Genomic DNA, 26,150 nt, shown 5'->3' on the forward strand with positions numbered 1-26,150 from the left:
AGATTAGTCTGTGGTTGTTAGATATGCTGCTTTTTTTGCTTAACTAAAAGCTCAGGAGGCTTCTGGATCACTGCTGCATCCTCCCTTCAGTTCAGCTGGTGTACTCCACTGATTTACACCACCAATCACCTAAATCAGTGCCACACACATTGAGATGCCCTGGCCTTTACAATAGGTCAAGCTTTTACAGACTGAGTACTACTCCTCTTAAGTATTGAATTGATGTTAACTGTTGGTCCCAGCACTGCCAAGCACTGAGGAGCTGTCCAGGGTGTTCAGTATTTTCAAAACACTAACAGACAGGATTTCTGTTGCTAACAATTCTGGGGTGTCCTGTTCACTGATTTGCATTTTAAACACTTATTTTATTTTATGGAAACTTGCTCTTGGTAGTTATTAGCGAGCTGAAACATGTGGGAATGTAGAAACTATTTTCCTACAGACCCTTTTCATTGGAAACATATGCAAATGAACTGACGTGGCATGATGGAAAAACACAGGTGTAATAAATAACATCAATGCTCCACTCAGTTATTTTAAGTTGTTGCAGGTCCAGGTCCATGATGTTTCCTCACTGGTTTCTTCCATAGAAACATTAATGTTATTCAATACACAGGACAACTTACTATGTCTGCTGTAAAAAAAAAAGATTTTCCTGGGCAACAGTGGAAGTTTGTTCACACTGTAGTCACATAACTCCCAAACAGTATTTCAGTCTGAGTTGATGATGGTTTTATTGATTGTGAAAAGGAAATCTACAAACACAGCTTTAGACTGCCAACAGGCTAAGTCCGACCCCAATCCAAAGGCAAACATCCACTCCACCTGGCCCCGTTGGCCGAGGTTTAAGAGGCGGAGCTTCATAAAAAGGAAGGGTGGGAGGGACTCCATGCTGGACAGCCAATCAGCTGACAGGACATTCTGAACACCGCCCAGCCGGTCCAAAGGAAGCTGCTCAAACCTTCCTTTGGGTGGACAGAGCCAGGTGCCAGGGCCGATGAAATCTTTCTTTTCCACATGATACATTCACCAACATGAGACATTAACATCATCCACTTCCAAAAACAAAAAAGTCAAGAAAAATCTCTGCTCCACCTCCTAACAGCAAAACACCCCAGTTGGATGATAAAATACTCACACACACACTCAATTTCAGTATTTGCTGAGTTTGGCAAGACTGATGTGGAATGTTTTCTCTCTAGAATTTTTCCATAGACTTTTTTTGCATTCAAATAAATTATATAAAGTCAATGAAGTACACAGATTAAGACAGGGGGGAAAGAAAGGCAAGGAGTGCAGATCTAAATAAAAAGGAGTTGGGTGGGGTAGTACTACCCTGAATTTACATTGCATTCCAAACTGGTGAGAGATTCGCCTTTTTCAGCAGCTCCTTCCATAGATGGATAAATAATAGTGTATGCTGTCCATTTCTTCTCCCACTGGAAAAGATGACAGTGATTTTGGTCTGTGCTCTCAGCGCTTTGACTGAAAAGGGGGATGAGATGAACAGCAACATCACCACACACACACACACACACACACACACACACACACACACACACACACACACACACACACACACACACACACACACACTGGACCAGTGTCAGAGGAGCAGCAGTGTCTATGACAAATTGGGGCTGGGGGCAGGGCTGGTGGAGCTGTTGTCCTGATTCGCTGCCTGGCTTCCTCGTGGTGGAACCTCAATGATGCGGGGCTTATCGATGATGCGAGCGCGGCGGTCACCTTTCTCTACGATTCCGATGATCCATGCTCCGCCCGCCGCACCCTGACCTCCAGCTCCGGAGCTCTGGCTCTTCATCTCTGAACAAAACTTGGCTGCCTGCTCTCTGGGCAGACACACCAACAGCCCACCTGGGGGGAGGGAGAGGAAGAAGGAATTTTAGGTCATATATTTAGATTTTAATCCTAAAATGATGACATTAGTTTCAAACACTCATATCATAAAAATCAAATCAACTTTGTTGGCAGACTACCCTGAATGTTTACATAGTGTGATCGTTCAAAGATACAGAGACAACATTAATCTCAGTGTTCATACCAGAGGTCTCTGCTGACGTGCCCTGAACCAGGTTGAACAGGTTTCCACAGGCTTTACTGATGGCAGTCATCTTGGCTATGATTGGGAGGTTGTGGATGACAAAGGCCACCTCGTTTCGTTGCTGTGCTGCCAGGTTGTTGGCGTGCCCTAACAATCCGAAACCCGTCACGTCTGTTGCAGCGTGGGCCTGGAACTTGTGCATTAGGCCTGCCGCTGGAGACAAAAAACATCAATATGAGCCACAACAGACTAACTTTATAACTGAACACACACAAAGTCTTCATGTGGAGCAAACCTAAAGAGTAGACACAGGCCAATTCATGTTCATTCAAGCTGCCATTTATTTTTCCAAAGGACTAAATTTAAAGAATGTGAGGCTGAGAGTAAGTTCAGATCATTGGTGCGGAACCACATAGAACCAGTCCGTGTACAGTCTCTCAGCTGTAAATGAAAATGATGACATAACCACATTGTAGTGTACCTGTGCGGTTTAGTGTTGCCATGGAGAACATGGCTTCCTGATAGGCCTCTTTAACTTCCTCTTTGGTGACAACTAGCTTGATCTTGTTCCACCTTTCAGGCTGGTGAGACAGACACAGAAACAGGGACAGGGAAGTACAGATAACAGGGGGAGGAAAACGTCAGTATATAATGACAACTCTCCATTTGATGTTCATGTGAGCAGAGTTGAATGGCTGACCTGATCGAGCCACTGGTGAGCGTTCACAGCCACCTGCGTCCCCAGAGGTTTAGTCAGGACCAAGACATCACCTGGTACAGCACCATCCGGCCTGGAAAAAGAAGAAATACATCTATCAGTGAAGTTCAGTGGAAACCATGAATCTCCAAATCTGGTGATTTGAAAGTTTTCATATTAAGGAGCTAATTACATATGCAGTTAAGCCAATCCAACAAAGATGCAGAGCCTTGTAACAGCCCTGTTACTGCAATAAGATTTTTTTTTTGTCATTTTGCCTTAATTAGATAGTGATAGTCAGACACAGACAGGAAATGCAGTGAGAGGGGAATGATGTGCAGCAGAGATCCGGAGCAGAACCGGGGATGTTACAGTTTCATACATCACTGTTATCATAATTTACACAGTTATTTCTGTATTTGGTTTGGTGTCTGTGTATTAGTAGGCTGGGGAAATGGCACAGCAGGTAGAAACTGGACAAGGAAAAACATATTAAACTGTGAAAATTAAAGTGCTGAAATCAAAATGAAATACACAGAAAAACTGTCAATTGAAAAACCCATGCAATTATTTAAGTATTAGGGTTATTAAGGTTACATGTAACAATTATTTTCACTGTTAATCTTTAAAATTATTTTCTTCATTAATCATTTATCATAAATATCATGTATAAAATGTCAGAAATGTTAGAAAATGATTTGAAAAATGTCTGTTATAACCTCCTAGAGGTTAACTCCAAAGATATTTGGTTTACTATCACATGGCAAGAGGATGGCAGCAAATGCTCACATTTGAGAGGTCGGGCTGAAATTAACAAGGTCAAGTACATTCTGTTAGGGGCTAATGAAATGCATTCTGGGAAATCTAAGAAATCTCTAACCGAAGTTGAACTATGTGGGGGCTGGGTAGGCAGACAAAAACTTTGACTTTAAATGCCTCATCACAAAATACCATGAAAAAAAAAAAATCAAAGATTTAGAACGTGCAAGAGTGTTTAAGGAAGGAAGTTCTCTCAGTGAATATTATTTAATCCACAGTGAAAAAGTGCAGTTGGCAAAGATGCAGAGCAACAGCAACAGTTTTAACAGACTCACATGATGAACTCATTAGGCTGGCAGACGACTGATGCTACTCCTCCTACGATGATCCAGGGGTTGATCACAGTCTGGCCACCTGTCACAGAAGTCCCTCCCTCCTCTGCTGCATCTCGAAAACCTTGAATCATCAGCGGCATCACACGCTCACGGTCCTGTGTTATACGTGCACATACAGACAATACTGAATCATGACACGAGTCCTCAGTTCACCTCAGAGAAATTAACATCGGCAAATTAAAGATTAGTAGAGGATACACAAAAGTGGCGTCAAGAAATAAAAGCACCCATGGACACACATACCTTGTCATTCATCTTCTGGCTGACACTGAGCAGCATCAGCATGTTATCACACTCTGTGATGCCCATGGCGTAGAGATCACTAAGGACGTTAGCACATGCTATCCTGCCCTGAGAGACAGAGAGAGAGAGAGAGAGAGAGACAGAGAGACAAAAACAAAAGCTACTCAAAATAGGCAAATAAATAACAAAAATGAAGAGTTTTGACACTATTGTTGTTACTTGATTAGGAGATTCAGGCTGAAATCCAATTTTACTGTATGCTCCTGAATGACATTCAGCTTCTGAGTGGCTGTCTCTCCCCTTGGACTATTATCTCTATTACAACAGAGAACAATGAGCAAATAACCAAACAAAAGAGGTGTGAGTCTAAAGCCTGTGTGCCATCCACTCACTGAAGTATTTTCATTCAAAATGTAGAATTTAACAAAGAAAAACAGAGGTGTGTTTCCTGTTTATGTCTTGAGGTGAAATTTTGAAACCATTTTAAACCAAAAATGAAGGTACATTGTAAGGCAATTGAAAAATTGTGTGATGTTAATAACAGATACTGACCTTTGCTGTCAGGTCAATCAGTGATGTCAAACTGTTTTATGAATGTAACAGTGAACAAGTGCAATATTACATTTACATGAATAGTGTCTGGCATGTGTGACTGTCTGTTTTTTTTTCCCCACAGTAAGTGGATGAGTAGGTCACCACAAACCTACAGATAATTCTGGGTTTGGACAGCGGTACATCCTGGATAGTTTCCCAGTGAGCAGTGGCAACAGGGTGCCACGCGTCATGGAGGGAAACACCTGCCACTAACTCACCATCATGTAGGGATCCTCCACTAGAGGGTAGAAGAAGTCTGTGGTCTGGACCAGTGAGAGTCCTCCATGTCTCAGGGGAATCACACAGCAGTCCATTCCTACACCTGGAAACACATCACAGTGAGGAGGGAAAGACATATGGTGATGCAATTCAGTAGCCTTGCAATAAAGATTAACTTAAGATGTTCAGTTTTTGTTGGAGTGGGAATACAACTTTATCAGTACGTTGGTTAATAAAAGGTAGTAGTTATTGCAGTACCGTTATATGAGACTGCACTACTGTGTGAACAGTACTAAGGTTTCTGTGTTTGTGGTCAGTCAGCGTTACTACATACAATACTTTCTACATCGTGGAGATTGCTACACCTCTAAAGAGATAAAACTACGCGCAGTGCTTCATGTCGAGATTGCGAAACTTCTTAACTAGAAGAAATATTTTACCAAGAGATGAACTTTGCTCAAAGCATCAAATTTATTTCTGCTGAATCATACCTACAGTTCGGTAATTCGATAACTCACGGAACTTGTGTCTTCTTGAGCTAGCTACTATCTTTTATATGAATTTGCGATACAGCTTGGTGATAATTTACGATTGTATGTTAAAAGTTGAAAAAAAATCGTCCGCTTGGGGCTTTTAAAAATAAATTGTTTTTATTCCCCCACAGCTGTCCATCTGTCATATGAGCTGCAATGTGAGTAAACCGAAGCTAGCATGATTAGCAACAGTTCTGCTAGCTAACTGACATGAACGACCAGGGTCTCTGACAAGATATACACAACATGAGTGCTAGCTCTGCTAACGCCAAATGTGTTCCTTACCGAGTCGAGGGCCAGGCAACTGCTGGCCGAACTCCGATGTTTGGTCTCCGGCCTTCCCTGTCTCGTCAGCCCGGTCCGCCTCCAGTCCCGCCAGGAGTTTGAGCAGAGCCTCCTGCGGGACCTTGCAGCCTCATCCCTTCAGGTCCGAGAAGGCTGTGAGACGGAACCCGCGCTCGAGGCCGTGCTCCTCAGGTTTGAAAGGCTTGTATCCCGGGGGAAAACACCCCTCGGTCCGCACAGCCTCTGCCGAGGGAGGCGGGGAAGTTGAGCCTGACATGCCTGCCCGGAGACCACTTCAAACACGCAACGCCAGTCGGGCACACCGGTAAATAAAGACGCAAGGATGAATGGAGCGTGTGTCCGCCGAGCGCTGCGTAAGAGACTGGTGTCAAGTTAACCAGCATAAAACCAATACGACTTCCTGTCGGAACTTTCACCGTAAAAAACCTTGGGATACGAGATTCATAGATTATCACCTAAATGTTTATACCAGATGACTTGAGCATTGGATTAAATTTAATACTACATTAAAGAAAAGCAATTTTAACTCACGCCAAAAGCATAGTCGCCAGAAGTGTAGGAATACACGTCTTATTTTGAAGGCGTATTCGATTGGTCCCTCTTTGTCTGACTGTCCCACTTGACGCACCACAGGGCTTTTGTACTGTGTCGTTATCAGTTCCGATGTAACGTGTATCCATATAAATGATTTGCTCCGGAATGCTCCGGAAATAATGAGTGAGAACCTAAAGCACGCTGTTACATTGTATCTACATTCAATACTTCAGTCGTGACAAAAAAATAATTCAAGGAAAACAATTATGGCTTTCCCTGAATCGTCGTAAATGGTTTATTTCCTCACGTGCTTCTCTCAGGGCAGACACGAGACACAACACACACAAAGCGATAATGAATAACTGATTTATTCCATAAATCTTCAACAGTTCAGTTTCAAAACAATACTATTTGCACCGAATGATCTATCATTACAGACGATATTCACACAAACTGTGAAGGAACTTCGATGTGCCTACATTCAGAGAGATGAATAGCTAGGTGTCACAGGTAAAGGTAAGACAGAGTAAAGGGCACAGAGAGGGCTGTGCTGGGGTACAGGTTAGGTCTATCATCAGAGATAAAGCAGTGGTGCAATCAAAGGTATACACAGGCACAGAACACAGAGAATGGCTACTTTTTCAATAAGAGTAAATCCATCTCTAATACATAATAATACATGTTTTGAGGTAATGTAGACAGGCAACATTTATGACCAAAACATATTTAAATATTCTTTATTATTTAAAGCTCACTAGGTTATTCACATTACCATTTGTTTTCTCCTTTGTGGGGATAATTACCCATCTCAAGTGTTTTTAGGCCCAATGATTACTGATGTGTGCAACATGGATGATGAGTATACATGCTTTGTACCCAGTTTGTGGTAGCCTCCTCATTGTCAATGCACCACTGGAGCAAAGAGAAACTAGAAATGGAACTGAGGCAAGAAGGGATCATGTACAAATACTGATGGGCTTGTGCATCAGTATTGTGTGTGTGGTGGGGGTGGGGGTGGGGGGTGGGGGGGGGCAAATAAAAGAACAGGTGCAGGGAGACAAAAAGGATGAGGAGAAAGGGATGGGGTGCGGAATGGAAAAGCTACTGCAGAAACATGGAGTAGGTCTAGGAAATACCATGCTGATTATCTTGCTGTCAGTTCTTTTCACTTGTTCATGTCATCTGATTGCCACTTGTCTTGATTTCAACATATTCAACTTTAAAAATTATAAGATTCACGGTATGTACTCATATTGGTATGTGTTTGCATGGCAGAGAGAGTAAGGTGCAACTACCAAACATGTTTTTCTAGGCTGTGCCCACAGCTGGCAGCAGACACGCTGAATGTTAAAAACGTAAGTATACTGTATACATATATATCTGCATGTGTGTTGTTGTTGTCATGGCATGCTGAACTATGCTCATGTTACTGTATACAGTCCATGACATGTATCTGCAGTGTGTCCATATCTGGAGCCTGGTACTGGCACTTAGGACAACATAAATCAGGGAGCTCCTCAGTTCCAGCTGCCCCTTGGTCACCAACTGGTACCAAACCCTGATTGCGGAATGAAGAGGCAGGGGGCACCGTGTTAAAAGCTGGACTGGGGAACACACCTAAGGTAAAGGAGAAAGAAAACAATTTCTTACCAGAAACAAGAGAAGAAAATACATCCACTTGTCAGCAGTCTATTGATGCATATTACTTAAAACTGTATGTTGTCCCCCAGAGTTGACACATCAATAACATCTAGAAAAAACTGACTTTAATTCATAGATGACAGACTTCATAAAGAAATTATTCCTTCAAATCTATGTGCATGTTATTTTGAATGTGTACAGTAGTGTGTGTGTGTTGGTTGTAATGTACCTTGTGGAGGGGGAATAAGTGGGGCCCGTGGTGGAAAGTCTTCCATGTGTCTCATCTTCATCTGCTCCATACGTGCCCTACAGATGTGAACGGAGTCAACTTTAATGCTTCATCACACTTTAACAAATGCCTTCATCAATATTTCTGATACATGCAGAGAACAAATGTAAATACAGCTCTGACTTCAGATATGAATGTGTCAGTCATGATGATGTGTCTTTAATTTTACCGTGATGCAGCGTCCTGTTTGATCCTCTCTATCTCAGCCATGGCCTGATTCAGTTGATCCTGCAGCTCTTCCTTCTTCTGGTTCAATTTCTCTCTTGCTTCTCGCTCTGCTAGGAAATCTGCCTTGTAGATCTCAGCCTGAACAAAGCACACAGATAATGAGAGACAAAGAGAGATTTAACAGCCATTTTGTTTCATTTCAATGTATCCGTATTATATAAACATGTTAAAATGTGTATGTGACTGATGACCAATATTTGTTGTCCAATAATTTCCAAAAACTAACTAACTCCACAACTATTTGTCATTTTTCATTTGAACAAACGGGTGCAACATTTTGAATGTGTTCAAGGACATCTGAAAATGTGTGCTGAAAATATTAAAACAATAACCTCTTGATGTCAATCAGCTTTTTACTCAGCCCTTGAATGTGGCTGTCTGGAACAGCAATAAACATTTTTCATTTCTGAGGTGGCTAGACACTATGTTGTAAGAACTCTTGCCTTTCTTACATAACCTGACCCATAAGTCTAGCCACTGTCCAGCTTCTTGTTTACACTGTTTCATAAAATAATTATTTTTATCAGCACTGCAACACAGCAGCTGCAGGTAGCATTTATGAAATGCAGTGAAATCATTATTTCATACTTGACAACAAAAACAGAAAAGTATGTAAAGGAAAGCAACTAAATTGTGAGTTTGGTGTCAGATGTTGGCTGTAATGCAGTTTTGTTGCTGGTCAAATTAAAAGGAGGAGCAGAGGAAGACACTGAGCCATTCTAATGTTGTTCTGGTGTTTCACTGTGGACAGAGGTCTCTACCAAAATGACCTGGAAATGTCAGTGTGAGCACAATTCCTTCTCTGTTTTAAAAATGAGCCTAGTGTATATGCAGGCTACAAAACAACCATGCTGTAAATCTGAAAGCTGAAAGGTGGCTATTGAGGTATTAACCTTATAAGCAGCGCTTACATCGGTCTACTTTAACATTGAACTGAATGTAACACTTCAAACCTGCGGACTTACAACACAATTACAGCTGATATGAAGAAGCCCTGCCCTGACTTCACTGAACTGAACTATGAACAGTGATGTGAACATGTGGTGTGTGTCCTGAAGTGTGTTTGAAGAGTAACGTGATACTTCACTCAGACAGAAACAAATCAACTATAAAGTCACTGACTATGGATCTGGCTCAGATGGGGCTCATTTGACAGGTTGAGTACAGAGGCTGGAATTATAAATCACTTTGTTACTGGCTTCTGGCCTCTCTGTGTGATTGTACCTGGGCAGTGAGGACAGGAACGGTCTCCAGTGAGCCTTTCTGTTGCTCCACCTCTTCCTTCAGCTTATCAATCAGATCCTGTTTCAGGGCCAGCGCTCGCTCTGCCTCCTCTAGTCGGCCACACAGATCTCCTCCCTGGAACACACAAAACACGCGAATGTTAGGATATGCATCCGTAAGTGAAATAGCAAATGAGGGTAAATAGATGTTAAAATGTATTTTTACCTCACTCTTCAGTTTCGAGTCATAGTCTCTGAAGAGACACGTGTAGGCATGCTGCAGTTGTGTCAGTTTTTTCCTGTGAAAAAAGGGAGTTTTACCATTCAGCATAAAACACTAAATTTCAGGTGTTTTATTTATGAATTACAAGTGAACTGCATTAATACAGAAGTGCTGATTTGATCAAATATAATATAATTAACATGATAAAATTATCTTTGCTGAACAAGTTAACATCTTGTGCACACAAGATAAAAAAAATATATCTTTGGGAATTCAGTGGCTCAGTCCATGATGATCCAACATGGTTCTGAACAGGGGTTTGTACTTTTTTCTAAACCAAATGTTATCACATGACAGTATGACGACTTCTGCCCAAATGAAAATCCATGATGTTCTAGAGTTTTTATATGACACATTATTAGTAATTTGTTATATTTTTTCTCATTTCTCTTGTTTACAGAAAATCTGCTGACCGGAAACCTAAATCTTTCAAAAGTTTATAACACTACAGAAATATAATAACTAGTTGGGACACTGCTGTCTATGTGGTAATGTGCATGTGGAACCCACTTCTCCTCTGTGACGACATGTCTCTCTGTCTTCAGGGCCTGCTCCAGGCTCTGGGTCTGCAGCAGCAGCTTGTCCATTGCCACATTATGCTGCTTCTTCTGTTGCTCCAGCTCTCCGCTCTGCTGCCTGCAGGGCCTTCAGCTTACTGCACAGCCTACACACGAGTGAAGAGAAAGACATGTACATTAGCACACATGCGCGCCCACAGTTGGACATGGACATATGCATAAATATATACTGTATATACTTATGTTGAAGTGAAGTGACACCTTACTTTTCCTCCAATATTTTGCGTTCATGCTCGCTTTTCTCTAAGCAGCTCTGTCTCTCGTTCAGTTCTCCTAGGAGGGAAGTTGCCTGAGCCTTCAGAGCCTCACAGTCCTTGGCCATCTGCAAATATACAAAATGTTATAAGGTATTGAACTAACTTGGTATTTTAAGACTGCTTGTTACAGTGCCATCATTTTCATACCTGAGCACAGTCCTTGTCCTTCTGTTTGAGCAGAGCTTCAGTTCTGTCCCGCTGAGCTGAACTCTTCTGCAGGTAATCAAGCTTCTCCTCCAGCTCCCGATACCTACAGGAACAACAGATTCATTACTGTCAGGTAACCCTAGCACTGACACAGGTTTTAAGCTGTATATATACACAGTATACTGTATATATACAGTACACACATACAGTATGTATTACTGCAGTAAATTAAATCTGAATGATTTATAATTTGCATTTATTTGATTACAGTGGTAGGTTTATGATGTGGTAGTTTGTCATGGAGTTAATTTTAAGTGCTTCATTTTCTGTTTACTTTTCACTACTGGCCATGGTAGTGGCTTACACAGCACCACATGTTAAAATAAACCAGCTGATTCTATGACTTTGCCACACAAAAGAAATAATTTGTTATCTATTTAATTTGTCTGTAAATTTATACTTGAACAAAGATGGTTCTGTGTACAAAAAACTGTACTCTGTGTGTCTTGTGAGTAGCTCAGTTGTCGAATGTAAATTGAATGACAGTGGGTGAACAGAGCTGTCTGTTTTAATCATATCACTGTTAAAGTTTTTCAGACTCAGATAGATTTACTGTGACTCAGGACCATGATCAAATGGTATGGAGCACAAACAGTACAGACAATAACAACAAAATGATGGCACAGCATGGCTAAAGTAAAAGAAATAAAGAGCATCCTTCAAAAAGTTTATATATAACCTTTGTCTTATCTGATTATGATAACAAAATGAATTTAAACATAGACGAGTGGTTTAGGTAATACTTTGGCAAATACTATCTCTATATCTCATTATGCTTATATTCTTACATTCAAATAAAATATAATGTTCATCTCTCCAACAACTGTAATTAGAGAGGTTGCAGATCCTCTGGTTTCTATCCAGCCCTTTATATCTTCTAATGACAAATGGCCGGTCTGTTCTTTTGGTTTTCATACAACAGCCACTTTTCCATTTTAAGCTCACATTTTTATCTACATAAATATCATATGATGTCATACTGCTGAACTCACTTTGCCACTTTAACATGAACACATTTTTCAGCCTGTGTTCAAGAGTCAGTGATAAGACAAACCACAGGTCATCCAGCACCTGCTTAACCTGCATGGTGACACATACATAGTATACCTATACTGTGCAGGCTGAACAAGTATACTCTTATAAAACTATAAAACCTACATACAGCAAACAAAATGAGTTAAAAAGTTAGAGGAAGAGATGGAAGTATAGACAGCAGACATGCACACAAGAAGAAAGAGAAAGCCACACAGAGCTGTGGGCTCACCTGCCCTGTGTGGCCTGAAGCTGCTCTGTGAGTTTAGCCAGGCTAGAGCTGGAAAAGGCAAGAGGAGGAGAGGGAAGAGGAGGAGGAGGACATCTCAAAAGTGAGGAATAAAAAAGCATGCAAGTTTCCTTCCTTATGCCTCACAGAAGAACTGTCTGTGGATACATCATATAGTTGTTTATCAAACAGCACTCCGTCCAAAAGCTGCTAATGACAACTAGTTAAACACAGAAGTGAGTTTAGTGCTGTTAGTTTCAAATAATGCACAGAAGTATTTTTCATTAGAAAGGAAAATGCGTCATACCAGTCAGAAGAGTGCTGTGCCTCGGAGCGATGTTGAACAACCTCCTCAGTAACATTGCTTGCCTGTGAAAACATTCATGCAAGTTTTTTAGATCACAGATAAATTAGCAGATTCTTGTACCTGTCCATAATCACAACGTTTCTATTGGTCATAGAGACGTCATTCACAAGCAGTTGAATGTGACAGACAAGATGTACGAAATGATAGCCATGAAAGCAAGTGGAGCTGGGAAATTAGTTCTCTAGAACAATTTCATATTACTCAATCATAAAATGCAGTCTATTCTAAGACACACACATCAGGGAAAATTATTCTCATTTTAATTTCAAATCTATTATGTTGATATGTTACTATTAATATAACTGATATTTTCACTAGCTCTGTCTGATTTGATTATGTTGTGCACTACTGAACATACAATAGAACAAGAAGCACTTGTACAAACATATTCATTTTTAAGTAAGCCTCATTCACCAGTTCTCTCTCTTCTCTACTTATGGCAGCATTTAGCCTTTCATTTAATGTTCTATTTTCTATTTTTGAGTCTGACAGACATGGACACATCAAATGGGGAAGTTTTAATGAAAAGATGGTATTACCTGCATTTTGGGAAATGTGGGATCCAGTTTTTACAGGTTTTTTTGTAGTTTTACCCATACTAGGCACTGAAAGTCAGGATATGTTGGGTCTTTGCTGCTTCAACTTTAACCACTTTTTTTAGTGTGTCTCTTGTGAGTCCCTCAACATTATGGCTGCATATAGTAATCATTCATTTACACTTAAAGGGTAACTCTGGACCTTTGAACCTTGGCCTCAATTTCCCATGTTCTTGGGTGTAAATGACTGATAGAAATAAAAAATCTTTGGAATCTGTGCATTATTGAGCAAGAACAGTGTAACCTGCCTACCCTGCCCTTCTTGCTCAATACTGCACAGATTCCAAAAATGTTGATCCCTATCAACAACAAATAAGGCACAGGTCCAATAACTACTGGGGTACCACTTCAATTCGAAATGGAAAGCTAGCTTGGTTAGCTTAGTACTGCAGTACTGCACTGGTTCCTAGGGTAGAACTTCTACATGCTGGGGTCATGGTGTCACCTGTGCCTGGGCCAATTTGGCTCGTAGCTGGTCAATGCAGCGACGCATCCGCTCTCTCTCTTTCTCTCCCTCGTCTCTGTCCCTCTCCAGCTCTTCATTCTTCCTCCTCAGCTCTCTCATCCCTTCCTCCAGTTTTTCTTTATGGCTCTTGAGCAACTGAAGGAATTCGTTAGCACCTTCCACGGGCTGTGGAGAAAGATGTCAAAGTGAAAGGACCAGAGATGAACAGATGCAGAGACGAGATGACGGGAGGGAAGGGAACAGTGACAGGCCGCATTCACCCTGGGCTGGAGGACAGACGTCGAGCAAAAAAGTAGAAATACACCAAGATGTAAGGTAACACATAGGTTTATAGAAGCAGAGAGGAATTGTAAGGAGGGATAAATTGGTGGGTGTTAACAGTGCTACCATCTGTGTATACTGTGCTCCATCCACAGTAAGAAGCAAAGAAATTTTCGGTGCCCAACCACCATTTAATCCAGTGTTCCTGCTCGAAGTCAAACGAAAAATCATGGACAACCTCATGATTTACATTGCCAAATGTAGAACACAGTTTCCCATAATGCTACCAGTGTAAAGTTTATCACTTTAGATTTTTAAATGCTGCATAGTGATGAGTGTTAGGTTTTGAATAAAAATCTGAGTTGTCAGGCTGTCCAGTATCATTTTTCCGAACAGGAAGTCAGGACTTTTGACCTGCCTGAATGCGATGACAGATAAGGTGGGGTGAAGACTAATTTAGGTAAGTCTCAGGGATCTGATTGGTGGAATCAGGATGCAGTGAGCAGTCTCACCTGGCCATTTTCCCTGCCCATTAGCTCCCCCAGTACCTCTGATAAAGAGGTGGGGGGAGTGGGGAGGGTGCTGCTCAAGGAGCTATGCACACTTGCATCACCCTAGACACACAGACAGACCTGTTAGATGAAAAATACACAACTACATCAAAACTAAAACCAAAAACAGAGTCAGGCATCGTACCAGGCTGCGAGGAGGTGTGGTCTGCGTGTGTTGATCTGTCTCCTCAACTCTCTTCCTCTCCCTCTGATCTAGAGTCTGAAAGACAACAGAAATAAGTGGCTTCAATGTCCACTGTTCAGCAGATGAAATTCTAATGCAGGATTTATTACATCCTTTGTTGCTGAAGTCAAAAATCTCCACAGCCTTCTTCCATCTGAAGAACATCCTCAGATGGAACCTGCAGCCATGATGGTGGACACTGGCTGTTACACAAATTTGTGTCTACAGGTTATCTCTATTTGTAAATGTTTAAATATGATTGGCTTGTGAGCTACATTTGCATGTTGCCACACATCTGATATGCACTTACAAATGTGGCAAAATGACAGTAAGTATCATAGGAGCAATAGGACTCTGTGTGTAAATGGAATATGAGCACAAAACAAACTCAATTTGTAAAAACAAAAAGGTGAAATAATATATACTGTAATCTCTGCATATACATGCCAACACAGAATTATAAAATAACAGTGAGAGCTATGTAATAGTGTAACTAACATAGCACAATGTAAAATAATCTTACAATGTGTAAATATAAGCAAGAGGATGTGTGAATGGATGGATGGAATGATGGATGGATATGTGAACCTCGGTTAGCTAACCTGCGGTCCATCAAGCGGGCCATTCCTCACAGGGCGTCCCTGCTGGTCTTCGGTTTGGCTGGAGCTGCAGCAGTGGTTAGAGGAGGAGGCAGGTCCATTCACCAGACCCTTTAAGGAGTGGTTCTCCTGAGCCAGCCTCTCCACCAGGGCCCTGGCCTCCTGGAAACGAGAGCTGAGAAATTCTCTTTCCTCTCTTGTCCTTCGTTGCCATCCCTCCATCTCCTCACAGCGCTGACGCAAGGCGAGGTTGCTCCGCCGCAAGGCCTCTGGAGCACAGAAAGGTGAAGGTAAAGGGAAAGTTAGGAGATTGATATGTCTGACACATAGAAACAGCTTCAACAACAAGTAAAATGAAATACAGGCAGGCCACTGTTTAAACCAATGCTGTGATAAGAAACCAGACTTTACCTACAGCAAGAAAAACATCCATTTCAGGATTACACGTTTTTCCACAGTATCGCCATGATTACTGAAGAACTGTGTCATAGAATAACGGATAGACATGTTTTCAGTATGAGAGGTGTGAGGTCAGAGGTCAGAGGTGTGTCTCTGTTAAGGTCCTGGATATTGCAAATAAGTGAAATATTTTGGTAAAACCTCTGGTATAAGGAGGAACAGGTGGAATCCTAAATGGCCCTCTCAGTCTCCAGTGGGAGAATCTAAATGTGTTTTCACATAAAAGCTTGGATGTGTTTATAAGTGTAATTTTACAGTGTGCATGTTAGAAAGCTATATATGGAATTTGTACTAGTAAGCATATTGAAACATGTCCACACAGTCAAATCAAGAAAACATCAAGCATATACTCAAATTAGTCCTGATGTTAAAGTTATACGTTTAATGGATCATTGTTTTCATTACATGTAATTTCTAGTACATAAATCACCCATCATTCTTCTATAATGAGGCCCTGATAGTAAAGAATGCATCTTGCATTGTATTTGAAGAAAAAATAATGACTGATATCATACAGGTACAAAATAATTCCTCCCTTCATTATCACTTTCATTTAGGAACTTTGCACTTTTTTCCTTATGGGAACTTCAATGAACAGGCATGCAGTACAAACTTTTAATGGTTCAGTCATACTGAGAACATGTTTGTCTTCCATCTTTAATGAGGTTGGGAATAATATGTTTCAAGACATTAAAGCTCAAACATGGCTTACCAGGTAAAGTGTAAACACTGGAATTGAACAAATATTATGATATTTTACAGGTTTTAGTTTCAGGGACTGAAACACTGTACAGACAAACTGCGAACAAAATCTGAGGCTGCAAACACTTCCCTGGATTCTGTCTGATTTGACACAGAATGGCTCAAAATAGCTTCTTATGGCCAATTTTAAACTTTAGAGAGATACTGCTGTGTGACTGACATTACTAGAGCAGCCTGCTGAGTTCTTGATTCTCCTCCACTTGTGCTCACTGCATTTGCGCTACATTTTTTGCATAGATTGTACATAACTTCCACTTGTGGCTCCAGTGACAGCAATTTAACAATAGTTACATAGGCTTGTAAGCATCAGCATCAGGAGCTGGAACAGGTTGTTCAGTTAGCATGTTTAGAAGTTTTTTGTGTCCATATATCAAACTTGAGCAATACACTGAGCCCAAGTTGCTGCCACTGACAGTTTTACATGGTAGCTTGCTTCCATTGGTGTGAGTGTGTGTTTAGAGGTAAATAGTACAGTGCATTGGGCAGAGGAGCTAATAAACAATGAATACCTCTACATTTGCACTGCCCACATTATGCACATTATTTTCTCATTATACTTTCATAAAACGATCTTTTGAATGAACTGTTAATACCACCCCGCACCATCATTGTAAATATCCTGTTTGATACCATCAATAATGCCAAGCTCTAGCATCACATGCCGGTGACTGTGCGTTGAGTTGAGTGGATATTGCTTTAATTCTGTAAAATATGCCAATATGTCCTACCTCTAAGCTGCTGGTTATCACCCAGTAACCTGGTCACCACTTCATTGGCAGCCAGCTCTGGTGGGACCCTGAGGGCCCCTCCACTCTCCTCTCCTGACATGTCCCACTGCATTGGGCCATCGGGTTGGGGCTGCACCATCCCTGTACAAACACATGCACAGTGTTATCTACATTCATTGTTATTGACATTAAAAAACTTACTGCATAAATATCAATGCCTGCATTTATCATTACATTCAGACACATGGCGTAGCACGCCTCATCCCGTTAGGCGGCCTGAGACACCAACTTTCACTTTCAATTTAATCCTCGTCAAAATCCTCATCCCTATTATGCCTGAGGAGGCCGTCTGACCTGCTGATAGGCTTTGTCTAATGACACACTGGTGAGGTGTCAGTACTCTTCTTTATGCTGTAAACCTTCATACAGGTAACTGTGTAGGGGAGGAAAACATTACGTCATCCCCAGTACCATGAGGCAAAGAGCTCGACTGAGACACAAGCCTTGTTTTACATTTGTGTTTACAGCATAAACAAAAGTAAACCAGAGCTCGTCAGTGTCAAAACGGTCATAGAATAAAAAGAACATGACAAACTCGTTAATACAGCTAACGTTACAAATCTGTCCTCAGTACACATTATAAATTAATTTGACAGCTAACGTTACAACATTACAGGTACGAGACTCCTCTTACCCCTTCTTCTTTTTCAGTTTTGTTGTCCACAATAAGAGGCACCCAAGCTGTCAGTCACATACAACCTGCACAACGTTATTTATCCAACGTTGGAGAGCTGACTAATGCTAGATAGCGATTTAGCTTCAGAGCTAGCTAGTTCGGATAATTCAGCAAAACAGTAGAAGGCTAATCTGAGATACTCGTTGATTGACATAAACTCGGATCTACCTCAGCGAACTGTATATATCCCGGGATAGCTAAATTTCATTACGCTATCCCAAAACTCTGAAAGATTTTAGGATGGGATGAGGTTAGCTGTCAAAACCGAGACGACTGTTGTTAGCTCAGGAAATGCATAGATCGATTTTACCCCGAGTTTAGTATCTCAGGCAGAACTTCCTCCCAGCCTGCAGATATAACCATTATCCACTTTGTTAGACCAAATATACTCTGTAAACAACATGTCTAAGAAATCATTTTCACAATTGCTCAAGAATACTCAGATCCTGATATTTAGGGATGGCATTGTAGAATTCTCCTTTTAGGTTTGGTTGTCAGGCTGAACAACATGTTTGTCATAGATTATTTTAAAATATCAACTCAATTCTCTGATCCTAAATCCAAGCCCTCCAGCATACATAATACAATATTAATCTAGAGTTTGCTGAAGATTTTTCTCATTTGATTTTTGATCAGTGAAAACAATGCTGAGCAAACAGAGAACATGGGGTGTAGTTAAAAGCTCCTCAAAAAGCTTGAATGTTGACTGTAAGTTAATATTTTTTCAATCCAATCACTGATCCAATCTTCTATGGAAGTCCATTTCTACTACTGTGATTTGAAAAAAAAAAAAAAAGACTGTACCAAGTCATTATGATGAGAAACTTACTCAAAATAATGACTTAGTACTACCAAGTCACAAAGTTTCTCATTATCTTTAAATGCTAGTCACTACTTTGAGACACTAATTTTTTTAAATTAAGTTTTTTAAATAATAATGAGTCATTATTTTGAGATGAGGAAGTTTCTCATTATGATTACTTAACAAGATTTTTTCATCACAGTGGCTGTCATAAACTGATGTGTCTTCTTGATTAACGTGGGGAGTATCCAATCTGGGAGTGAGTGTCGCCTGAAACGCTAAACTGAGGGGAAAATTATCCTAAAGTATCAGGAAATCCCCCTTCCTTCTTTCGCATTGGGAGGTGACGTCAGTTAGCCGCAGCAACGGAGCTTCCTGTGCTGATGTGCGCAAAGTGAAAGAGGCTACATGATGCTCTCTACTCCTGCTGCTGGACTTCTTTTAATATTAGCTTGGATTTATCCAAGTCACGCACTCTATTTCCACATAGGAGAGACGGAGAAAAAATGCTTCATTGAGGAAATTCCAGATGAGACCATGGTTATTGGTAAGCTGCTGTGGGGTCGTTACCTGGACACAGCTAACTAGCAATGCATGCTAACAGCTGGCTCCAGCAAATATGCTGCACTGAATGTGACAGTTGTACCGACAGAAAGGCGTCGAGTTCATAGTATTCAGGCTGCTTACAAGTCCTAAGATGCAAAACACTGAAATGTTCTGTAGTTTTTGTGACGGTTGGTTAATGTTTTACTTCGCAGAGATTTTCTCGGTGAGCGATAGCATTACACCTGAACTTTACATGCAGATTAATAATTGTAATAAATACCATAAGGCGCACAAATTAAGTGATTGATTTATGCCATTGCATTTAATGAGACTGTGATCAAAAGTGCATTGAAAAAAAGTTTTATCGTTAACTTACCTTTCCTTCACGACAGCTGTTTCCTTGTCGATGATAGTAGATATCAGGAACTCGCAAAATGAGATTCACACCTCACAGTAAATAGGCAGTATTTTCCACCTGAAACTAAATATGAATCAGCACCTCCTACATTGAGCATTCTGTTTGTCTTTAACCTTCGCAATACAGTCAAAGATAACTCCCACCATTACATGCATCTGAACAAGGGCTATAAACAGAAAATAGTCAGAGGTCATCTAGAATTCTGTATATGATGGTGCTACCAGTTTCAAACATTGTATCACATCCATTTTATTTTTTTATGCAAACACTGAATACTGCTGTCATTCATCTTTAACAATTTCTGACTTGTGTGTCACTTGTAGCAGTCAGACAACTATCACCAACTCTGCAATTCCCCAGCCAGAGACACACATCCAGATGAATGCTAATATTAATCTGTGTCTGCTTGATGTGTCAATAAGCAACTGTTTGTTAAAAAGTTCTCAATATCATCCTCGTAAGGTGATAAAAAGTCAGTGCTGTGATTAGAGCTTGTTCCTGCCCCCAAGTGGCCAAAAAAATCTGCTAATGTAGGTTATAAAGTGAGACAGTATGTTCTGATTGGTTCATTTTGTAGTTATAGAACATGTTTTGTCACTGGTGGACTGGTGTGACCTACCACTGGCATATCTGTACTAAAGTAGTTACCTGCCATATACCTACAGTTAGTTACCAACATATACATATAGCTACAGATATGTCTGCAATGTCTGCCTGGATAATTTATCTGTGAGGTTCCACTTTAAAGCAGAGATTTTCTAACATGTAAAGATATTGAGCTGATTGTGATAAGCTTCACACATGAATGCTTGGAAAAGTTGGCTTCAACATTACTAAAACTGAAACCTGCCATTTTCTTCATTCTTTTTTCATCTGTGTATGTTTAATTGCATTTGATTTACTTTATGTACTTCATATTTTATGTGTTTTTATATTTCTAGCACTGTAGGTGATATGATGTTGAATACCCCCATTTTATGTATTACTGTCTCAACTAATAATATTGTCATTATAATTTTAATTCTATTGGTATTAGTAATGATGCAAACTTGGTGCTGTCCTTTGAATAGCTACTGGATGACCTGATGCCATGTGTCTGTGTTCATTTACCTGTTTGACAGGAAAGTACAGGACTCAGCTGTGGGACAAACAGACCAGTTCCTTCCTCCCATCCACTCCTGGACTTGGGATGCATGTCGAGATCAAGGATCCAGATACAAAGGTATGGATAGAGGAGGTAATAATGTAAATAAAACACACCCATACAAAATAGAGTCTAAAGATTTTTCTCTTCCAACTCTCCCAGATTATCCTCTCTCGTCAGTATGGGTCAGACGGACGGTTCACCTTCACCTCCCACACTCCTGGAGAACATCAGATCTGTCTGCACTCCAACTCCACCAAGATGGCTCTGTTTGCAGGTGGAAAACTGGTATGAACATAGTTACTGTTTTGATTTTTAACTGGTTGACTAGTTATTTTCCTTCAATCGTTGGTTAATAATGACCCGTGTTGACCCCATGTTCTACGTATTGACACTGGAACTTTGACAGCATGTTCATTTGTACACACTGAGGTCTGTTTCATAGAATAGGAGCACCTATTAAATCAGACTTCAGACTTCAGTAAGTCTGTTTAAGTCTGACAATTGGAGTTACCGTGGAAACCTATCTCTCCAGGCTAACTTGGTCTTGGTCAGGTTAGTTTTAGGCTTAAGTCTGTCTCAGACTAAAGCAGTGTTAAAATCACTTTGACTGAAACTGAGACTTAGTAGTAGTTAGACTTGTAGTACATGTCAGTTTTATCACATTTTGGCCCAGGTTGCACTGAAGACTAAAAAAGAATTGACATGAGATTTCAATTATCTGCAAAATACTACAGTGAACATATGTGCTTTTAAATGCACTGCATTTTTGCGATTTGTTCTCTCTTCACGCTCACTCTGGTATTTCCAGTTGTTCTGGCTCATTAGCTCTTTGCTCAGGCTGAAACTAGGGAAAGCAATGCTGGGAATTTCATCAACTCATTGAATTTAATGTCCCAGTAAATATGATGACAGTGTTATTTGTCCCATCTTACCAGGTGCAACAAAGATAAAGTGCAAGTGTGTTAATTATTAGCAATAACAAAATTTGTGGGTATTGTCCATCAGTGCAGAGCTACTCTCCCTCCAGCAAGAATGAGTGAGTTCCAGTTAATTTGGATTTGTGCATAAGAATGATTATGCAACAAAAATCCCTACAGGTTAATGACTTGATAGAAGTACTGAGTTTACCAGGCTTGTAGCCACTCCACAGGCATTTTTATATCTTTTTTCCCCCAGTGTTGCCTTATATAATTTCCCCGTAGTACCATTATTTTTTCACTATTATAAGCAATTACAAATGTTTTAGTCAATCTGCAAGAGCTCTTAGGCGTAGGTACTCTGATCTTCTCTGAAGTGAGGTGAGGTTTTAACATTTATCATACAGAGATAAATCACATTACTCATACAAACTGAGCTAAGAATTCACTACAGGTCTGCAGCTCTTTTGCTTTGTTCATGATGCTGGTTTCTGGCTTTTCTTGCATTAAATGCTGCTCTGTGGCAGTGAGCATTACACAGTTTTATCTTTACAGGTCTGTTTTCTTTATTGTGAATTGCTGTGATCCTGATCTTAAACCAGACATAACTTAGTCTGATCATATTCATTTAGAGTTAACTTGAATGTACATTCATTAGTTTCACCTGATATTGGACATCTCATTTGCTCCGATGCGATTTTTCATTTCCCGTTTTCTTAAAATGCAGTCTAATGTTGCACACCAGTCAGACACTCTAATCTGCAGTTCTACATGAGACACCAAGAATGATTTGAAACAGTTTATTTTATTATGGATGTGTTGATCGATCAATTCTGTTTGTCAGTCCAAAATATCAAGTCTTATTCATGTAAGCACTTGCTCTGCACTTGTACAGAATACAAGCATGTGGATTTCAAACAGTCTGTGTCCCAATGTTGCAGAGAGTGCATCTGGATATTCAGGTCGGAGAACATACCAACAACTACCCTGAAATTGCAGCTAAAGACAAACTCACCGAACTGCAGCTGCGAGTCCGACAGCTTCTGGACCAAGTGGAACAGATCCAGAAGGAGCAAAACTACCAGAGGGTCAGTAAAAATACATGTATACCATGTCATGTTTAGATGACATCTTTACGTTTTTTTAGTAGTTAAAGTTACTGCTTAGGCCGTTAAACAGCTCTAGTGACTTCATCCTGTGATGTGTTTTACAGTATCGCGAGGAGCGCTTTCGCATGACGAGCGAGAGCACCAACCAGCGCGTTCTCTGGTGGTCCATCGCTCAGACGCTCATCCTCATCGTCACCGGGATTTGGCAGATGAAGCACCTCAAGAGCTTCTTTGAGGCCAAGAAACTGGTGTAATGTCTGCCTGAGCAATGGCAGCATCAGGAAACAACAATAACATGAGTAGACAGTCTTGACTGACCGGAACAAAGAGACGCCCACCCACAGAGCCACAGACACATCCAGGAGGAGACGTGTGGTCTTATTATCAGCCATAAACGATACTAGCAAATTCACAGAGGCTGTTATCAACCCTGGGCAATGTGTTTTTTTTCTTGTAAATGTTTTGAGCTGTTGTTATTTTTCCATTAGCAGCAACACAATAGCACACCATTCCAATTGCCTTCCTTGTTGTGTTTATCATGTTTTCTTGACAACACTGGACACGTCATTTTTCTATCTCCCTGTACAACCAGAAGCAGAGACATTAGTGAACTGAGATTGGTTTTATGGTCATAGAGGAGTGAATGACTGCTGCAGTAGATGTGTAACTATGAGAATGTTAAAGCTGTTACAAGTAATAACAAATTAATTTATCGACACCTGATTTTATTTAGGCCATGGTTTGTCATTGTTTGTGTGTTTTATTTCCAGATTTTGTAACTTCCTGAACATATGCTTTCAGCTGTGTTCACCAAGTGGTCACACACACAGGCCATGATTCCTTATGTGTACATTTAATAACATTTTACTTAAACCCATGTATTTGGCATTTATAAGAAGTACATAAGAAATGATTTCTAACACCCTGTAACATAGTTGTAAGTATCATGGAGGACATTTGAAGTGTTTATCAGTGTATCTAACCTCCCATGAAGCATTAGTAACTGATAAATAAACCGTTAAATAATCTTTAAAAGGGAAACACTTAAACTGACTGATTACAACTACATGATAGTGTGTTGTAAACCATTTTTTATTTACCGTTTATATGCTGCTTATAACTGTGAAATGGGGCGTCAGAATGAATTGTTACCATCCATCCTTCTACTGACTATGTATAGTTTCTAGCTAGAGTCCAGTTTCCTGTATATTTTACCAGAGCTGGGGTCTGTAGATAGAGTTTGTGATACTTGTCTATGAATAACAGGATTCCTCTGTATGTTGTAAATAACAGGTATAGCTTACTGACTGTCCTGTCCACTTTCTAATGCCTTTTACATGGATTGAATGATCTTTCAGGTCTTGGAGTTTGTTTTAGTTGTGTTACCAGGTTTTTGTGTTTTTGTTATTGTTTTCATCAGAACCTATTTTATTGAGCAGCTGTAGCCTGTGTTTTAATGCTGAGCTTTAGTAACGTGTTGTAATTTTTTATGAGCTATTTCTGTTAATAATGCTGGACAGCATTTTAATACTTTTGCAACTTCTGCTAATTTAGATTCCTAATGAGGAAGAACTTGTCATTAGAAAAGAAACATAATGAGTCAGTGGGTTCCAGTTTTAACAAAGTTGATTTTTTTACATGCAAAATTTCGATTTAAGTCCAATTCTGAGATGCAATATGTTAGGGGACTAAATTCTTTTTAAAGTTGTTTAAGTAACACTCTTAAAGTTTCCAATTTTTTACTGTGTTCTGGATGCCACCTCCATGTGCTTAATAAAGAAACTTTGGCCGAACCACTGACTCAGATCTTCTCTGTGCCACTTTCTCTTAAAGGATAACTCTGGTATATTTGAACCTGTGTGTGGTGGAAGAAGTATTTCGATCCTTTACATAGGTAAAAGTACCAGACAAAAACAAACCAACAGATAGAGGCTGCTGTATTCCAGCCACCTGTTTGTACAGTGATGTTTCTGGTTTAAAAAAGGGTCTCACTCTTAACTAAAGAAGCTCTATCTTTGCAGTCCTGTCCATAATGTTGTCAAGACACTTGGAATAATCTGAGCCTCTCAGCAGCAAAAACACTTGTACGTATTTTAATACGGACAGTAGCCCTATTGGATTACACTGCAGCAGCTGTTAGTGGTTGCTGGGTACACTGTTCTTGCTCAATACTGCACCAAATGCATCAAATGAAAAGACTCAGGTTCAAAAATATGACAGTTATCTTTTAATTAGAAGAAATACACAGCAAAAGGCTGATCTTTTAACAGTAAAATTTATTGCTTGGCTTCCCTCAGAGCCAGATTCCAAACTGAACAATGCTCAAAGGCCTTGTTTGGACAGCAACCACATTTAACCACAAGTTGACTGAGCTTTTTTTTTTTTTTTTTTTTTTTTTTTTTAAAAGTCATTGACAATGATCGTACTTCTCATGGAGACAGGAAAACACACTAACCATGTGACATCTTTGAAGAAACCACTGCGACACCATCACAGCTGCAGTGTAAAAATCTACTTGAGAACATGTTGAAACAAGATCACCACTTTGCATAGGTTAGGGTGCAACGCTCTCATCTCCAACAATGTACCACATCATAGCACAAACACAACACTGTTACACAAAAACAAAACAGGTTCCTCAGGTTTACTCTTGAATTTGTTAATATCAAGAATAGAGATTTGACATGTTTGGCACACCGTACGAAACAATATCAAACGCACAATACTATGTGTCATTATAAAGGGATAAATGATTTATTAAATCAAGTCTTTGTTTCATCTGTACAACAAAAACGTACATTGTACTGTCTGGTACTCCTGATCTCTGAACACTACACAGTCAAGTACATTTCAGCACTGTCACATGTTGGGTTGGAAAGGTAGAAAATATCACACCAGCACAACAATTCCAAACACATCTCATAACTCATGAGAAATCATTTTCCATTTGTCATCATGTTTTCAGTGGTTGTACCTCTGTGGTGTATCCAGTAATCTTGAAGGAGAGATTTCCACGAAGAGGAAGTCAGAGCACTAAAGGTTAGTAACACACTACTTTTAAAAAACGGTTTAACTAGTTCTGTAGCGAATGCCACTTTTTAGTGCTTGAAAGAGCAAGAAGGGGCACACAAAAAAGTGACGGTGATTAGGCAAATACACTTTAAAATTATGCAAGAACTTTGCAATCCTAACT

At 40.1% G+C, this 26,150-nt stretch overlaps 3 protein-coding genes across 4 annotated transcripts in view; 1 reads left to right on the forward strand and 2 right to left on the reverse strand.

Moving 5' to 3' along the window:
• Window positions 1-715: 715 nt before the first annotated feature.
• sephs3 (selenophosphate synthetase 3) lies at window positions 716-6,179 on the reverse strand. The gene is made up of 8 exons (XM_018700171.2): window positions 5,788-6,179; window positions 4,969-5,072; window positions 4,157-4,264; window positions 3,854-4,008; window positions 2,763-2,853; window positions 2,544-2,643; window positions 2,063-2,275; window positions 716-1,875 (listed from the first exon to the last, which is right to left on the reverse strand). The coding sequence occupies exons 1-8, from the start codon at window positions 6,062-6,064 to the stop codon at window positions 1,625-1,627; spliced, it is 1,299 nt and encodes a 432-aa protein (XP_018555687.1). The 5' UTR covers window positions 6,065-6,179; the 3' UTR covers window positions 716-1,624.
• A 1,180-nt stretch (window positions 6,180-7,359) lies between these two features.
• The window catches only part of ikbkg (inhibitor of nuclear factor kappa B kinase regulatory subunit gamma), a 61,838-nt gene continuing 43,047 nt past the window's right edge, over window positions 7,360-26,150 (reverse strand). The window contains 10 exon segments of the mRNA XM_051071019.1: window positions 7,360-7,959; window positions 8,213-8,289; window positions 8,442-8,578; window positions 9,725-9,859; window positions 9,950-10,022; window positions 10,517-10,629; window positions 10,631-10,670; window positions 10,791-10,906; window positions 10,989-11,091; window positions 12,313-12,360. Of these exon segments, the coding sequence (XP_050926976.1) occupies window positions 7,769-7,959; window positions 8,213-8,289; window positions 8,442-8,578; window positions 9,725-9,859; window positions 9,950-10,022; window positions 10,517-10,629; window positions 10,631-10,670; window positions 10,791-10,906; window positions 10,989-11,091; window positions 12,313-12,360 (1,033 nt within the window). The 3' untranslated portion in view covers window positions 7,360-7,768.
• The window catches only part of tmed4 (transmembrane p24 trafficking protein 4), a 56,781-nt gene continuing 49,795 nt past the window's right edge, over window positions 19,165-26,150 (forward strand). Inside the window, exons 1-5 of one of the 2 annotated variants that reach the window (XM_018700174.2) lie at window positions 19,165-19,367; window positions 20,906-21,006; window positions 21,091-21,216; window positions 22,790-22,936; window positions 23,062-24,176. In XM_018700174.2, the coding sequence (XP_018555690.1) occupies window positions 19,229-19,367; window positions 20,906-21,006; window positions 21,091-21,216; window positions 22,790-22,936; window positions 23,062-23,211 (663 nt within the window). In that variant the 5' untranslated portion in view covers window positions 19,165-19,228 and the 3' untranslated portion in view covers window positions 23,212-24,176. Of the gene's footprint in view, window positions 19,368-20,905; window positions 21,007-21,090; window positions 21,217-22,789; window positions 22,937-23,061; window positions 24,177-26,150 lie in introns of those variants that run through there. The other variant, XM_051071020.1, reaches the window with a different exon arrangement.

The sequence above is a fragment of the Lates calcarifer genome, linkage group LG6, assembly GCF_001640805.2.
Source record: "Lates calcarifer isolate ASB-BC8 linkage group LG6, TLL_Latcal_v3, whole genome shotgun sequence".
Taxonomy (NCBI): Eukaryota; Metazoa; Chordata; class Actinopteri; family Centropomidae; genus Lates; species Lates calcarifer.